This window comes from Camellia sinensis, chromosome 7 (assembly GCF_055761805.1).
Source record: "Camellia sinensis isolate YWXY chromosome 7, ASM5576180v1, whole genome shotgun sequence".
Taxonomy (NCBI): Eukaryota; Viridiplantae; Streptophyta; class Magnoliopsida; order Ericales; family Theaceae; genus Camellia; species Camellia sinensis.
Window position 1 is genome coordinate 97,324,101 of NC_138967.1, and position 15,273 is coordinate 97,339,373.

At 39.1% G+C, this 15,273-nt stretch overlaps 1 protein-coding gene across 7 annotated transcripts; it reads right to left on the reverse strand.

The window, feature by feature from the left end:
• Nucleotides 1–2,057: 2,057 nt before the first annotated feature.
• LOC114289371 (uncharacterized) lies at nt 2,058–8,358 on the reverse strand. Of its 7 annotated transcripts, XM_028233082.2 has the most exons (4): nt 8,033–8,358; nt 7,754–7,888; nt 3,067–3,153; nt 2,058–2,455 (listed from the first exon to the last, which is right to left on the reverse strand). In XM_028233082.2, the coding sequence occupies exons 2-4, from the start codon at nt 7,871–7,873 to the stop codon at nt 2,297–2,299; spliced, it is 366 nt and encodes a 121-aa protein (XP_028088883.2). In that variant the 5' UTR covers nt 7,874–7,888; nt 8,033–8,358; the 3' UTR covers nt 2,058–2,296. The 7 variants fall into 7 exon arrangements, 1 of the variants encoding a protein (XP_028088883.2); XR_014335769.1 differs by lacking the exons at nt 7,754–7,888; nt 8,033–8,358 and adding exons at nt 3,257–3,368; nt 4,323–5,463 and having other exon boundaries at nt 2,058–3,153; XR_014335771.1 differs by lacking the exons at nt 7,754–7,888; nt 8,033–8,358 and adding an exon at nt 3,257–6,454 and having other exon boundaries at nt 2,413–2,455.
• Between the last annotated feature and the right edge of the window lie 6,915 nt (nt 8,359–15,273).

A 15,273-nucleotide genomic window follows, 5' to 3' on the forward strand; every position in this document is an offset into this window, starting at 1 on the left:
AAAATGCACTGAAAAGTGCAGTCCTCCATGAAGGGATCTTTGGGCTTAACCTCAGTTACACAGAAAACACTGCAAACAAGAAGGGATAACTAAATAATTACAGAGTAAAAATTGAGAAACTAAATCTGGGGAGCCCAATGGCCAAGACAGATGAATCCCATTTGATAGCTGGTAGATAAGATAAATCCACAAAATGGCAGAAGTAAGATGAATCCCATTGATACCAAGCAAGTTAGGTAATTGGGGGGATCTGATCTTGTTAAGACAAGTGAGGAACATGCCTGAGTACCATCCATGGATTGGTGTTAGGAGGACGGAGCATAGATCTGCACAAAGGGCAAGTGACCCTACCTTCATCCACCCATCTATCCAACCAATCTCTGTGAAACACACGACTGCAGTTGCACAGATCTCTCATCTCATGCCGCCTATTAACCCCATTTTTCGACGCCATTAATGGGTTCTTCCCCCTTTCTAAGTTTGTTTGTTTGTTTTTTTTTTTTTTTTTTTTTTTATTATTTATAAATGAAAAGTTACTGACGTCGTTTTGGGCACTACAGGAAACGACCGCAGACAAGAACGACCGAGGATTCAGATTCGATCAAAGGCTACTTGTGGCAGGAGAGAAGTGGCTGACGACAAGTAATGGCCGCCAGAAATAGTTGTCTTTTTGGCTTAAGATTCCGTCTTTTTGCAATTAATTTTACAAATTTTATCTTTATTGCAATTTGAAAAAAAAAAAAAAAAAAAAAAAAAAACTATATTGAATTGTAATATTCTTCGTGGGAGATGGGGTTACTAGAGAAAAGTTAGGGATCATGGAATTTTTTTCATGAAAATAATCATGAAAGAGTTATGATCTTTGGATTACTTTGATTAGTGTGTGGTGTTTTATTCTAAGTGTAATTCAAGGGTCATAAAACTTTCATGATTATTTTCATGAAAGATTTTTCATGATACCTAGCATTGCTGGGGTCACTACTGTGCTGAAGGCACGACAGTGACTGTTGTGCCTCAATTTGAGGTGTATTATGGACTTATTTTTATAATCTGAATCGTTCATTTTATAGGGTTTGTTGAGTACTTCATGTCTTCTAAAAAATCATATTAATCGGATATCAATAAATATATGATCGAATTGCATACTTTTTATATTATTTCTCAAAAGAAAAACTTATTGTTTATTTTTTTGATTATCGATCATATAGTTATTGATATCCAATTAATATGATTTTTTGATGGGCATGAAGCATTTAACAAATTGTACAAAATGAACAGTTCAGATCATAAAAATAATCCCATAATATACCTTAAATTGAGGTACAACAGTCACTGCTGTGCTGTGCCTTTAACACAACAGTGACCCCATTTCCTTTTTCGTGTAATTCCATTTTACTACAAATTTTTCAAAAATGTTGGCTTCTCTCAAGTTGAGATATGATTTGTGAAGCTTGTCACAAGTTATGTTTCAATGATCTAAATTATTTATTTTCTAATGCCTTTCATATATATATCATCCATGAAAACAATTAGGTCCATCTAATAATTATAGACTCTTCATTTTATTGCGTTTGTTTCTAAAAAAATAAATGACAAGTGTGTTTTTCTTAAAAGAAAAAAAAATAAAAAAATAGGCTGTCCATTTTTTAATATTTTATTTTATTTTTATAAAGATGAATGTAATAAAATGAAAAGACCAAGATAATTTAATCGAACTAATTTTTTTCGTAGATGATATACATAAAGGACTCCACAGCCAAACTTAAAAGAAGCCAATCCTCTTTTCAAAAATAAAAGAACAAATGTTACGGCTGAAATGAGAGCAGTAATATTTCAAAAAATAAATAAGCTGCAAGCGTGATTTCAATTAAACGGAAAGATTTCATTGTAATTTACACCACTACTTTGTTTGGATTAGAATTTTTAAAAATAATTTTTAAAATTTTCTAACCGTATTCTATTTTTTTAATTTTAATGATTTTTTTTTCAAACATTTTAATCAATTTTCTTTTTAAAACTTTTTAGATCTACTTAATCAGTTTCAAATGTCATTTTCATGGGACCGAAGTTAGCTTTTCGCATTACCTTTGCTTCAATTAGTTACAAATTAAACTGACTAAGCCCAACCTCAATCAGCCAATTCTAAATAACAAAACTTCAACTGAAATTCTATCAACAAAAAATAAAAAAATAAAAAAAAAAGAAAGAAAAGAAAGAAACTCTGTCGGTGTTGAGGGAAAAACTGCCAAAGGAATCTTGTATATCAGCCAGAGGATTGTGGCATGATGCAGAGTTATCAAATAGGCTTGGAATGTCCATCTCCGGCACTGTGAGCATGCCTGAAGTTGAACATACCACCAAGTCCTTGCCCTTTTGCTAGTTGCTCCACCTCTGCAATTTTCTGCTTTAAAATTTCCACTTCTCTTGCTAGATCTTCATCTCGTTGCTTCATTGCCTATCATGACAGCGACATAAGTGACAGTCTCATACTTACGGAAAATAAGCTTAACTTGTTAATTACATCAACTTGGATAAAAATACTGTCAGTACCTGTGTTTAAGATGTAACATTGAGCTGAAAAACCAATGCCTCCAAATGAATAGACAAAAATAAAACTAGTAAAGCAGCCAGCACTAACAATAAAATAGTTTAGCAACAAACAACACTGCCAATGACATTAATGAAATTTATTTTTCTTAGCGACCTCCATTACCCTTCTACTCTTCTTATCTTCTTTCACTATCATCTCTTCTGGTGGTAGAATTCAGCTATCTCGGGGATGTTCTGTCAAGCTTATGCCAATTTTAAAGATATCTTCATGCAATTTTGATGCACCATAAGCTGGTGCAATTTTATGTTTATTATTGATCATCGAAGTAAAGAGGTAATGGGCAGGACTTTGCAAAATACCATGACATGTTACAAGAAAGATAAATACTCGTATAAACATTAGTTCAATCAGAAAGCCCATCAACTGTTTGCTCAAAGAAGTAGGAAGGTCAATTAAAGTAATATGAAAAAAAAAGGGTCCACGAAAGTTCTAAAGAACAGGATATTCCAATTAACCTGCATTTCTTCTTTCCCCAGTTCCTCCTTCCTAGCTTCTGATCTAGAACTTCTTTGCACCTCAAATATGACAGCAGCCCCTGCAACCTAATTAGACAGAACGGTGCACATAAGCTTAGTTTGGAATATTATCAACACTAAATAGTATCATGCAGCCAAAAAGAAGTATGGTACAGTAGGAGGCATTTACCATACTAAGTGCCACCTAGGAACAAATAAGGATCAGAACCACTGCTGAATATGTCTAATGCAATACCTAGGCGACTGTCAGATAATTCAACCAGCCAACATTTCTAAATTGCCTGAAGAGAACTCAAAAACAAAATATAGGTAAACTTAATTGTGAGATTATGAAAAAAAAATTGTTAAAAAGCCTCCTTAATTTTCCAAAAATGTAATCCCATCGACATGCATAAGGTATGATCAGGGGCGGGCCAACACTTTTGGGGGCCTAAGGCAAAATTTTAAATTGAGACCTTTTATTTCTTAAATGTTAATAATGATTTTTTTTTTAATATTACATTTTGTTTGTTTTGAGTTTTTTTAATTTTTTTGTGATGCAAAATTACTAATTAATCTTTTGTAAGCTTTTCCAATGTGTCTTTTTTAATTCATAAAAGGGAAGACTTTTATAGAGCATCTCCACATTCTCCTTTCATTTTTTTTTTATGTGAGATTCCATTACTTTTTGCAAAATTGAAAACTAACAAAACTGAATGTGATCATTCCAGTTTCTCAATGAATAAAATTGAAGGATCTAGTTTGGTGCTAAATTTTCTTTAACCCCAACAAAACCAAACTAAATCGCTTACACCCCTTGTGAAGAGAAGAGAAAAACACACACACAAAATAGGTGAAGAAAAATAAATGTACTTTAAATGGGCATTCAATATAATTTCATTATTATCATCTTAATTGCGCGTGTGCACACACACATGCGCACGCGCGCGCGCGCACACACACACACACACAAATAAATAAATAAATAAATTATGGCCTTCAAGGAAAACGGGGCCTAAGGCCACCGTCTCAATTGCCAAAGGGTAAGGCCGGCCCTGGGTATGATGATGGTCAGCCAGTCAGCCTATTCCTGGTCTGTAAAGTGGAATAAGCATGTTGATGAAATTATGCAAATAAGAAGGCAAGAAACATTGTCAGATGGAACGAAATTTTTTTAAGGGCTATGCTTTCATTTATGTTTCTTCTACAAGCACATTACATCATTAGTATACTAGGAAGGAAGTTATTTTTCTTACGTTTCTACCTGTAAATGGGACAAAACACTCCTTCTCTGTGTCCACTCCAACTAACTTTAATTTGGTTCTTCAGTGTCCCTGCATGATCAATTGCCAAAATTTGCGTTTCCCTTCCTAAGGTGGTTGGTCTGGATGAAAATTAATGGATTACCAATGGCCATGTGGCTTTTCTATGTAAAACAATCATACTTTTAAGGTAGTCAGCATATCACCTAAGAAATAACTCAAGCCCGTATCAAAAGTTTTTGGAGTTTTTATTTTTTATTTTTGCCATCTGGAAAATGTTCTCTTATGTGTTGAAGCTGAGAACAGCTCAAAAATGAAGCAGCATCCAAGAGGATTCTCAAATTCAATTGATGTGAAAATGCATTTTAAAAAGTAGTTGAAACCCTTAAATTCGTGATACATTGATTGCAATTTGGATTCAATTTCACCAATCACTCAACCAATTGAACAATTAACACAATCAAAATACAATCTCATCTAATGCAAAGAAAACCAAATTAGATCCAAGCAATTAAGGACGAGAGATTTAATATGGAAAAACCACAATTGAACTCCTCTAACTGTGATTAAAAAAAAAAAAACAAGGGCCAACGGCCACCAAAGCAATGCACTATGAGGAATACGAATCACACAGAGAAATTCTCACAATCATCTAGTGAATCCATGCCCCGATTGACTCAATCCCTTGTGCCTCTTTCAATGTTGTCGTCACCGCATAATTGCTTCTCCAATGCCGAATCCACAACGCCAATGTCGAAATCACGGCGATGAGCCACTCCGGAATCCATAGAAGCTTCCAAGTTTAAGTTCTCAAAATCCACTAAAGAACGCCTCTCTCGAAAATTGTAATTGGTGTAGAAACACTTGATGATCTTTAATATATAGCTTATAGATCCATTGATCACTCATGATTTCATCAGGGTATAAATGTGGATCTCACTAGAACTTTCTATGTTTTCACCAAAGTTTTTAAAGGCGAATGTGTACCTCAAGACGTTTTACCCCTCATGAGGTGAGGCATAAGCCACAAGGCGCTGAGGCATAAGCATTTCGAATATCAAATTTTAATATTTAGTAAATAAATTAAAAATTTTAAAATAGTAAAAAAATAAAAATAAAAATTAAATATAAAAGTGTAAATACCTTTTGCCTTAAGGCGTTGAATATTTTACTGCATAAAAGGAAGTTTTTATTTACTGAAAGTGAAATTGATATTCTTAACTTTAGTGATTGAGCTTCTCACTTGACCATTAAATGTGTTTTTTCTTGATTGATCATTTATTTAATTTTTCCTGGAGAATGTAGTTGCAAAAAGGGATTCTTTTTTTATTTTTTATGTTTAAACAATCTAATAGGCTAAGTTTAACAAAAACCCAACGCAACCTCTGCATGTGCGTACTCCTCACATGCTTATGCGCAAAAAGCAGACAAAGCACATCTAAGGCTCATGTCTCAAATTGTGATACGCAAGCCTTTGGGGAGTAATGCCTAAAAATCAAAGCCTTGATGAGTTTTACCTTAACCTCGAGGCAAGGTAAGCATCGAGGCAAGCCTCAGTAAAGCCTTTTAAAACTCTGGTTTTCACACTTCAGGGATGAAAGCAGAGTCTAGATCCAAATCTAATCTCAAATGTGCAGTTATAACAGAATTAGATGCCTTGGACTGCTTGAGCAAGCTTTTTACTGCTCGGGCAAACTTTAAGACTCTGCAGGATGTCTGAAGGAAACTCTCAGAAGCTGAAAGACTAAATGGACTGCTTGAGTGAACTATGAAACCCCACACAATTTATCACTGAAGCACTGACAAACTGCAAGCATGTGGACCGCTCAAGTGGTTGGTGAACCCTTGTTGTTTCTTGATCTGCAGGTCTGATTTACTGCAAGGGGGGAATGAATACTCGATAATCACTCGTTGATAGCTCGAGCGAAGAACAGAACTAGTTAGAACACTAACTAAGCAAGCTCGAGTCAAACTAGATTGGATTCACATCTAATAACACTCTCAACTCACAAAGGTAAAAGAACAGATGCTAATTCGTCACAACGATATTTGTCAAATGGGATTGTCAACACAAAGTACAACAAAAAGTCCAAACAGTAGTCACCACTGTAGTTGCAAGTTTACACAATCAACCGTGCTATGGGTAAAGCATTTATGTGATGCATACGGCTGACGCAGCGGAAAATATCACACAAGGCTAGATATCGTTTAGCAGACGAAGAACACCTTGAATCCACGAGGAAGAAACGAATTCTCAAAGAGAAACTGAATTATATTGATCAAAAGTTATTTTGCCCCAAGGCACATACCATTATTTATAATAAACGACAACCTAACTATACAAGGAAACAACTAACAGGCTAATTTCTTGCTAGACACAAAAATAAATAGAAAATTACCAAACACAGAAAATTTGAGTTAAGCCTAAATCTGAATACTAGAAAACATTAAAACCATGCCAAAACAGACGGCACTAAAAAGGGACTTCGCAAAATAAAGTTATCACTAAAATAAAACTTTCCTAAAATGGAAAAATCACTAATTTGAGACCCTAAATGAAGGAATTTAGCTAAAATCCACTATGCATCATCGTAGGGATGGCGATGAGTTTAATTTAAAATGCCATTTCCAATCAGACTACTAAATTTGTAGGGATTACAAGCTTGTCACAAAAGTGACTCTTTTATCCTCAATTTGACTTCTTTGCCTTTTGCTGGTCCAATTGTTTCAAGAATTCTTCAGCTACTAGTACTACATCAATGGCTCAGCTAGCTCTCAGCCTTAGAGATGGGGCTTTCAAGATGTGAGTTATGTGTTGTAGGGAAGTACATGGAATCCAAAAAACAGTTGACCCCCTAAAGACAGATTTCTGAACAGAAAGGATAGAATTGGAGCTCCAATTGAATAGCTTCCTCCCAGCAGTCAAAAACTCTCCTCCCTCTCTAGCACACGAGTTGAGCTACTTGAACTGCATCACACAGATATACATTGATAACAAAAATAGTTTACTAACCACTTACATGAGAATAAACAACCATAGCCAATCACATCACCGCATAAAAAGCCTGACCATCCATTACAAAACACCTAGTGTCAACCAGTACTTGATTTATAGAAATATATGGAACCTTATGGGCACAGATGTTCATGAATATAGGTATGTATGCATAAGAACTTAATGCACATACTGTGAAGCAAAATGCACGCTCGTCAATCACCACACGGACATGCACACTCCAATCACCAGTACAACAAATTGAAACCAACTAGTCCAGCATTTACTTATGTAAGTGCACACACATGCATAAAACATACCACAATCATAATCCAACTCCACAGAAGAACACCCTTGGATATGCAAACAAGTAGATTTCACAAAAATCTCAGATGCTAAAAGGAGTAGGAAATCACATTATATATACTACCGTAAATACAAAGAGTTCCCCAAGAAGATCTGCAGCAGCTTTGACAGCTTTTTCCTCATTCAAAGGGCGAATTGCAACATCAGTTGCATGGCCGTATATACGTCTTTGCATGTTTGTCATGAATCGATGATTTGCCTGATATGATAAGTAAAATCAAATTGTAGAAATCAGATCTGTATTCTACATAAATAAAAAAAGTATGCACTACAAGAATTTTGATTTTCTTCTGTTATAAAAAAAAGTAGATACAATTAGCTTACATTTTGTTTATATAATTACCTTAATATATTGCTCTTCAAATTTATGAAGTTCAAGGGAAAAATAAACTAACCATTTGACTACATTACTAGTCTGAGTTACAGGTGAAGCTCAAATGAAATAGAAAATTACAAACCAAGGAATATAACCATAAATTTGATCAGGGTAATAGAAAGGTCGTCTATAGGGTTAAGGGAAATGCATGACAAAATTCATGCTCTCTCTACTGACAAACTTTTAAGTGAATGTCCAAGTGATGAGACGGAGACACAACCAATTGGTTAAATGGTCTCCACTTGCTTTGATGCCATGAAGAAACTCACAGAAAAATAGAATGAACAAAACTGAGCATTGAATCAGTACACACACACACACACACACACACACACACACACACACACACACACAGAGAGAGAGAGAGAGAGTGATTTCATTTCAATAACTGATCTCATCACATAGACTTGCTATATGTACATCAAGCCATAACTGACTTAAGTTCAGTGTAACAACCTGTAACTAACTTGACATCAGAAACTAACTCTAACTAACTGTGAGCCATTTGATTAGCTTGATGAGCTGAATCACTTACAATAAGCTGGGTTTTGAAAATCATGAAGAAAAAATGGCAGAATTATTTCAATGTAAAGCCCAAATATAAATACATCAACAAAACAAAATGGGAACAAGCTTAGAATCTAACCCAATAAAGTAATTTTCCAGGTCTCAACATTTTTTTAATGTTGATTCACAAGTTCACTTTAGTAAGTTCTCAAATAAGCAAACACAGTAAGCAGGGGTGGCACCACTAATACTTGAGGGTATTCATATTAATATACTTAAAAAATTACTAGTAATAGTATATGTTTTGGATGACATTTTGTTACTTTTGTACAAAAAAAATTTAACACCCCACATGCCACTTGTCACCTCTCAATTTTTTTTGTACATGTTCCTCTTTGTTACTTTGAAAAAAAATGTTTGAACATCATAAGTCGTTGGTTGGAGCCTGCTTCATCAAAATTTTGAACCTTTTCATGTCTAGCTGTAACAAGCCCGCGGGGGACCTCGCTACAGCTCGGACTCGACTTTGCCGTCACGGTTCTAAGTCTGAACCAAAGAGTCCAAATCCGGCAAATTGTTTTTGAGAAAACAGATTTTTTTTTTTGAAAGAAGTGCCAAACATGGACTGCTTTGCCAGATACAGAGTCGCCACCTAAATATTTTATTTTGGGAAATTTAGGAAACCCCGACTCGGTGCCAAAAGGCCACGTGTCCGTCATCACCAAAGTTGCCTCGGCTCGGGAACTTGGGTACGATTGGGGAAGGTCACTTCGTGAGCACCCCCGCTCGCCCGGTCATAGACCGGCCTCTACTAACCATGATATCAATTTTTGAAAACATTGTGAGTTCTTATTCCGGTTTATTAGCCTAGGTTACTATGTGATGCGCACAGCATACAAGTATAGACCAGGTCACCCGAATTGGAACGAAACATTTCATGCTTGTTTTCGAAAATGGTTTGCTACCCGCAGGTAGGCTTGAAACAATTGATGATTTATTCCAATTCAGATAACCCAATCTTCACCCACAGGCATTCAGGCAGTTATATCAGATAAGCACATAGCCTCATGGTAAACATGCTATTCATGGCAGCACTCACACGCATGTAAGGATGCTAAAGCATAAAAACTTACCGAGTACTCCAAGCCAAAATAGACACTTATTAGAAATCATGCATGAATCCTAAGTATACAGAAATGTCTAATGCAACACATGCAAAATGCAACTATAGCAGGCTCGGCTATTCTAAGATGGCATATGAAATGTTACAACTATCATGTATTCAACTTTGAAATTGAAAGTACAATGTAGTTAGTATGATGCGCCGAGCCCGGTGCATACAATACAGATGAATGATGCAAACATGCTGTCATACTGTATGCTAATTGAAATATGCCCTAATCTAACCATCAAAAGCGGATAAATAAAAGGGAGAAAGACGTGGGGTTGGAAGACATACATCACACTCACGCACACTTATTACAGTTGTGCCCTCACTCGGAGGGTCCGAATAAATATACAGTCCAAATATTACAGTCCCAAATAAAAGAATATTACAGTCCAAAATATTACAGAATCCTAATTAATTAACAAATTAATTAAGAAAGCAAATAAAACTGGCATGCAAGCCAGGGACTGCCTTGCTTCTGATAGATGATGCATGTCCGGATTGTCTTGCGCGGAAATCCACCGGAATGCCCCAATTAGCCTCTGTTTACACCTGTCCTTGAAATGCGTGCCAAGTCCCAAAAAGTTGCTGATTCCTGATTTTGCTGCAACAGAGAGCAGGAAAGGGGCATAGCAATGTATTTGCACAAATATATGCATGTCTCGATCCTCGTGCCACCAATCACGCATACCGAGGCATGATGGCCGAGGAGTCGAAATGCACAACTCAATATAGGATGAATGCACATGAAACTACAGCTAAAACCTAACTCCATCATGGATAATCCGGAGTGTCGGTGACTGGGGAATTGAGACACATTCCGTCACTCGGAGTACGAAATGTACCTCGTTTCCCGTGCCTGGGCTAACTCCTATTCCGGACATGATGCAATATGCATGGTATGCATGAAATGCAACCAAGATATAATCCTAACATACTCAATGTTATGGAATGATATGCCTCGAAATACGTGCATGCAGGCACGCAAACCGAGAAAATGGCAGAATGCAATCTAGGATACAACCTAGTACGCATAATGCTATGAAAATGATATGTCTCGAAATGCGTGCACACGGGCACGTAAACCGAGAAAATGCATGAATGCAATGAAAATGAGGCGCCTTGAAATGCGTGCACGCGGGCACGCAAACCGAGACGGTGACAGAATGCGATGAAATGAGGTGTCTCGAAATGCGTGCACACGGGCACGCAAACCGAGGCAATGGCAAAATGCTATGAAAATGAAGTGCCTCAAAATGCGTGCACACGGGCACGCAAACCGAGGCAATGGCAAAATGCTATGAAAATGAGGTGCCTCAAAATGCGTGCACACGGGCACGCAAACCGAGGCAATGGTATATGCTATGAAAATGAGGTGCCTCGAAATGCGTGCACACGGGCACGCAAACCGAGGCAATGGCATACGCTATGATGAAATGACATGGAAATGACAAATGGGCTTATACCAACATGTGTGAGCCTCAGCCACACTCACATAGGATGCCGTCGGATAAAAATGGAGGTGCCTCGAAATGCGTGCGCACGGGCACGCAAACCGAGGCAATGACAAAATATGATGGAATGATATGGAAATGACAAATGGGCTTATACCAACATGAGTGAGCCTCAGCCACACTCACATAGGATGCCGGCGGATAAAAATGAAGTGCCTCGAAATGCGTGCACACGGGCACGCAAACCGAGGCAATGACAAAATATGATGGAATGATATGAAAATGACAAATGAGCTTATACCAACATGAGTGAGCCTCAGCCACACTCACATAGGATGCCGGCGGATAAAAATGAAGTGCCTCGAAATGCGTGCACACGGGCACGCAAACCGAGGCAATGACAAAATGTGATGAAACATGGCAAAAATGATATGCAAGCATGCTAATGGAATTTCAGCACTAAAAAATGGGGGAAAACAGTCCCGAAATGAGGCGAAATGACATGAAATGCAAGGAAATGTCCCGAAATGCAACATTAGGCACCCGAAATGACCTATAGCTATGCCAAACATGCACAATATGGACATGCAATGCAAAGACAGAAGATAGACAGTCCCAAAAGATGCACTTTCACAGTTATAAACATGGCCAAACAGCAAGCATAGGTAGGGGAAAAATAGCATGCAAGAATAGGGGCCAAAAGAGGGGTAATGAAGCAAGTGGTATAAGAAAAACCCAAACTGAAAAATTTCCTTCTACAACACTGAAGAGGGACCAAAAATATGAATATTTACAGTATATGGCAGCCTCAAAATCAGTATACAAATATGCTAAAAATGCGATGCAAAATGAGGCTCAAAAGGTGCTATAACATGAAGTATACAAAATAATCACCAAACAGAAAAAAAGTGTGAATGAAACATGAAGTATAGGCCAAAATAAGGCCACTTTTAGTTCGGACCAAGGTCCAAAAACAGAAGCAAAGGGGGCTGCCAATTTATGCAAAAATGGGGCCAAATAAGGGATATAACTACAAGTGACACATGGAGGCACCAAACAATGTTGAGCCCTTCTCCAATGTTGAAGAGGGGCTCAAAATAAGCCTAATATCAGTTTACCACATGCTTGAAAATAAATTTCTCATGGGTCAAAAATAGCATGCAAAGCTATGACATACAAGAGGATCAATGAAGCAAATGTGTTATGGAGGGCTCAAACAGGGTTGAGCCCTTAATGAAAAGTGAAGATGAGCTCAAAAGATGGCCCTTTTCAGTTAGGGCCGGAGCTTGAAACAAAAAGGAAGTGGGGCTTACAAATAGATCAAGAAAAAGGGTCAAAAGGGTAAAAGTATTACTTACCCTTGAAGACTCAAACTTTTGTTGCTTCTTGGATGAATTTGCAGCTTCTTAAGCCTTTGAGAAACCTTCCTTGTTGCTGGAAATGAGATGGTGGTGGTAGAGCTTGGTGGTGTAGAAGGAATGATGGTTAGGGACTTAGGGTTTTTTCAAGAATTGAGAAGGAAGAAGATGGAGTTGAGTATGGATGCTTGAAGGAGAGTTTTTCTAACTCTAACAAAGGAGGCCACCAGCTGGTTATAAGGGTTCAAAAGGGGGTGTAAAGGTGGGGGAAAAGGAGAGCAAAATTCCCCCACAAAATATCCCCCGGATAAATATCTTGTCTGGGGGATATTGCCCCACAGCTGTAAAGTGCACAGTGCAAGGAACACGGCCGGCCTATCACTTTTGTTGGAGGTGGCCGGCCGGCCACACCCCCTAGCCGGCCGGCTAGGGGTCAAAAGGTTCAATGAGATTTTCTGGCCGGCCAGCTACTGGAGAGGTACTCCTATGTGTGTACAACACAACCATGTGGTTAAAATTCCAAGAAAGTGGGTCTAAGGGGTTCAACATTAGCTCGGAAAGAGGGGTTCAAAAGGGTCAATTTGAATTACTGGCCGGCCATGAACTTTTAGGGGCCTCCCAGGTGTGTACATCACAGATATGTGGTTCAAAGTTCAAGAAAAAGGGTCCAAGGGGTTCAACATTAGCCCGGAAGAAAGGGGTCAAAAGGGTCAGGTAACCTTAATGGCCGGCCACCAACTTTTAGGGGCCTCCCAGGTGTGTAGATCACAGATATGTGGTTGAAAGTTGGCAACACTAACCCTAGGGTGTTCAACATTAGCCCGGAAGTTGGAAAAACGGGCGCCGAGAGGCTCCGGAGGATGTATAACTGGCTGCTGCAACAATTGATGGCCTCCCACCCTTCAGTGACCTCTCCAGTGATAAAACAGAGGTACCTGCCAAAAATGAACGAAAACCGTTGCAAAACGAATGCTCGGGGACCAAAACACGCAGTTCGGGGTCCCGAAAATGGGCTATTAAGCACCGAAAATGGCGTTCGACCACGAAGTGGGTTTCTCAGCCCCCAGTGTCCCTCAACAGGGAGCAAATAGGAGGTATGCCAAAAATCAGAGCAATAGGAGATGGTTAAGCGGTCCCGAACCGAGGCACACGGCCAACGGTCCCGAAAACCGGGAACCTGACTCCGAAATGGGCAAAATGGCCTACGGCCACCAAATGTAGCCTACGGACATTGAGAGACGATCTACGGGACCTCTCCCTTCCCTTAGGAAAAGAAGCAGAGAAAACCGAGTCTGGTTCGCAAACCGAGACAAGGCACAGAAGAGGGTTCGGAAGTCTGGAGGCAGGGCTCACGGCCGCGACTCTGAGACTTCTGAACGAGCACGATATGCAACATCACCAAGCGCTCAATCGGTGACGTCTGAGTCTTAAGGTCGGTCAAAAATGGGGTGTCTACAGTTGCCCCTCTTTGACAGAACTCGGAAGTCACAAGTGACGGGAGTGAATGTCAAAGCCCAGAGACGACCCATTTTTGACAAGGCCGAAGACTTAGACAAACATACAGGATAAACAGAGATGTGCCCGCAGGCATGCCCGCAGGCAGGGGGCAAAATGCAAATGATATGCAAGAAGCCTTTGAAGATTGGACTTATACGCTGCGCGAAGCCGGTTTTGAAAGTTGGACTTATACGCTACGCGAAGCCGGTTATCACTCATGATCATGCGAATGCAGTAAGCTGTAATGAAGCAAGTATTCGCAAATAGATGCAACAGTTTTAAGCAAGAATGCAAAGCAACAACTACATTTCATGCAGTTAAGAATGCGGAGGACTATTCAATCCCCGCCACGTCTCACACGGAGAAGATACGATACCTGCGTGATTCGTCTGGTCGCACCAACTTGAATTGAACCGTACATACAATATCGTGCCTGTAAAATAGAGAAACTCAACGAGCACAACATGCTAACAACATATATTTAATGTAATTTCGAAAGTTCGACACACGCAGTGCCGGTGAGTGAATGCATCGTAATGCAAGAATGGAACATGCGTGACAACGCATGCTCAAACATAGAGGTATGCCAATATCAAGAAACGTGCATGTTAATGCAGGTATGTTCATGAAAATGCAAGATAATGTAACACGAGCAAGAATCAGGACGCCCGTTTGTCATGAATCAACGAGTACGGAAATGCGCGTTTCGGCGAAGGCAACTCGATCACGGCCTCCGATCCGCTTCCTTGAAAGGTTACAACTCATTCAAAAAGGATACACTTCGATTTCGATGAATGATGATGAGACATATGTCAGAACTTGAAACCGAAGTCCCGACGGAGCAATTTCGCGACCGGAAGTGTACTTTTCTTGAACTTTTTCAGGTCCCGGGAACTCCGATCTTCCTCAAAATTTGCAGAGAGCTAGGTGAGCATGTGGGGAACATGGCCGGCCATTTATCTTCCCAAGGGGGGGTGGCCAACCGGTTTCCATAAAAGCTAATGGCTGGCCGGCCATTTCTGCAAAAAGCAGATGGCTGGCCAGCTAGAAATAGGGGCCGGCCGACCATGGCCTTTTTCCGGGGCTATTTTGGTCTTTTTTCCTCTTTTTGGCATGCCTCTTCAACCAAGACTCGAGGCTTATAAAAGGCAGCCGAGCCCCCCTCCTTTTCTTGCCTCTTTCAACACTTTCCTCTCCAGATCTGAGTTTCACGCGCATTTTCCA